Here is a 1,654-nt window from a genome sequence, read left to right as displayed (position 1 = left end):
GTCCCAAGCTAGCCTCAACAAACCTAGGCCCAAGTGCTAGGGACTCGAGCCTAGATATTAGGGACTTGGTCTATGGTGCCAGAGTCCCAAGCTCAGGTGCAAGGGATTCGGGCCATGACGCTTGAGAACGTCACACACCACACATGTATTTACAGATAATAAGTCATAATTATAATTTACGTATGCAGAAGCAATTCAAAATTTTTACAACATTTCTTACAAAAAAATCGCAAGAGTTTAATTAATGTACATATACCTCTTTATTAATATTAAACATCAGTTTTACAAGTTTCCTACATCATCCAGCATAAACGAGACAAGGTATAGTAATTTTTATTGAATAGTTGGGTACTACAAAGTGGCAATGTGCATGGAGCTTTGGTGTTGCTAGTTGGTCTCTACTGTATATGATGTAACATCCATGCCTTAATTCAGTCTCAACTCACGACTTATTTCATCTGCTTGCCTCTGAGATATTTGCTTCAATTTGCATGCTAGACAATTTATTTGCCACAATTCTTAGAAAAATTATTAGATAACAGTATTTAATTCACTATGAAAATAACACTCTATTCTAATTCACAAAAAACTAAATAAAAATAATTATAAATTATTATGGAGTCAATTCGTTTAAAACTTTGTGATCCACAATAAATTGTTCTTCTCATAATAAAGATTGTTATGCTAGTAAAACCCCTATTTTAACTATCGCAAGACATTGCCTAGGAGCTTCTAGATAACTATAAGTTAGAGAGAAATGTAGGGGAAACTCTATAAAATGGATCAATAATTTAATAGATTTCTAATCCCCGAGGTGTCCCAAGAAAAGAATGAGCATTAACAGAGCCGATCAAATGGAGCGAAGGTTGCTAGAAGCAACCCAGAAGGGCTATATCAAAGAGCTAAATTACTTGATTAGAAGCAATGGGCTCGTCCTCGAGGAGATGGCTCTTGAAGGAGCCAGTCACACCTCGCTGCACGTAGCTAGTGTGGCTGGCCATTTGGATTTTGTCCGAGAGCTCCTGACGTTGATGCCAGAGTTTGTGGAAAAAGTGAACGCATATGGTTTAGGTTTGCTGCACATCACGGTAGCTCGAGGTGATGTTGAGATTGCAAGGGAGCTCCTGAGAGTGGGTCAACACTTGTGCTCTGTGAAGGGACGGGAGAGAAGAAACCCTTTGCATTGTGCCGTCATAAATGGGGAGCTCGTTGTCATGAAGGTGCGGCTCTCTGCTTCGCCTGAGTTTGTCAAAGAGATAACTGCCAGGGAGGAGACCATGCTTCACCTCGCTGTGAAGAACAACTAGTTTGATGTGGTCATTTTGTTGGTGGAGCATCTGAAGTAGCACGAGAAGGAGCAGGTCAAAATCGGTAGGACCACAAAGGCAACACTACCTTGCATCTTGCTGCCGCTGGCAAAGATTTCGAGGCAAGATTCGCCATTCCTTTATTTTATCAGACTTTTCTTTGTGCATTATTTTAGTGAAGGTGTTATTTTGGTGTCCCTACTGAAAGAAAGCAAAATAAAAGGAAGGAAAGGAGATCGAAGCTGGAGGCATGAAGAATTTCTGTATTCACACGTATATTGAGAATGTACAAACTCCTAAGATATAAGACTAGGTTTGTACAATTATAGGAAATAAAAATCCTATGT

At 39.5% G+C, this 1,654-nt stretch overlaps 1 protein-coding gene across 1 annotated transcript; it reads left to right on the top strand.

Annotated features, from left to right (window-relative positions):
* The first annotated feature begins 854 nt into the window (after positions 1–854).
* On the top strand, positions 855–1,307 carry LOC120296264 (ankyrin repeat-containing protein ITN1-like). Its single transcript, XM_039318013.1, has one exon. The coding sequence runs from the start codon at positions 855–857 to the stop codon at positions 1,305–1,307; it is 453 nt and encodes a 150-aa protein (XP_039173947.1).
* The last annotated feature ends 347 nt before the right edge of the window (positions 1,308–1,654 follow it).

This window comes from Eucalyptus grandis, chromosome 1 (assembly GCF_016545825.1).
Source record: "Eucalyptus grandis isolate ANBG69807.140 chromosome 1, ASM1654582v1, whole genome shotgun sequence".
NCBI classification, from domain to species: domain Eukaryota; kingdom Viridiplantae; phylum Streptophyta; class Magnoliopsida; order Myrtales; family Myrtaceae; genus Eucalyptus; species Eucalyptus grandis.
This window is presented reverse-complemented; position numbering and strand designations above follow the sequence as displayed.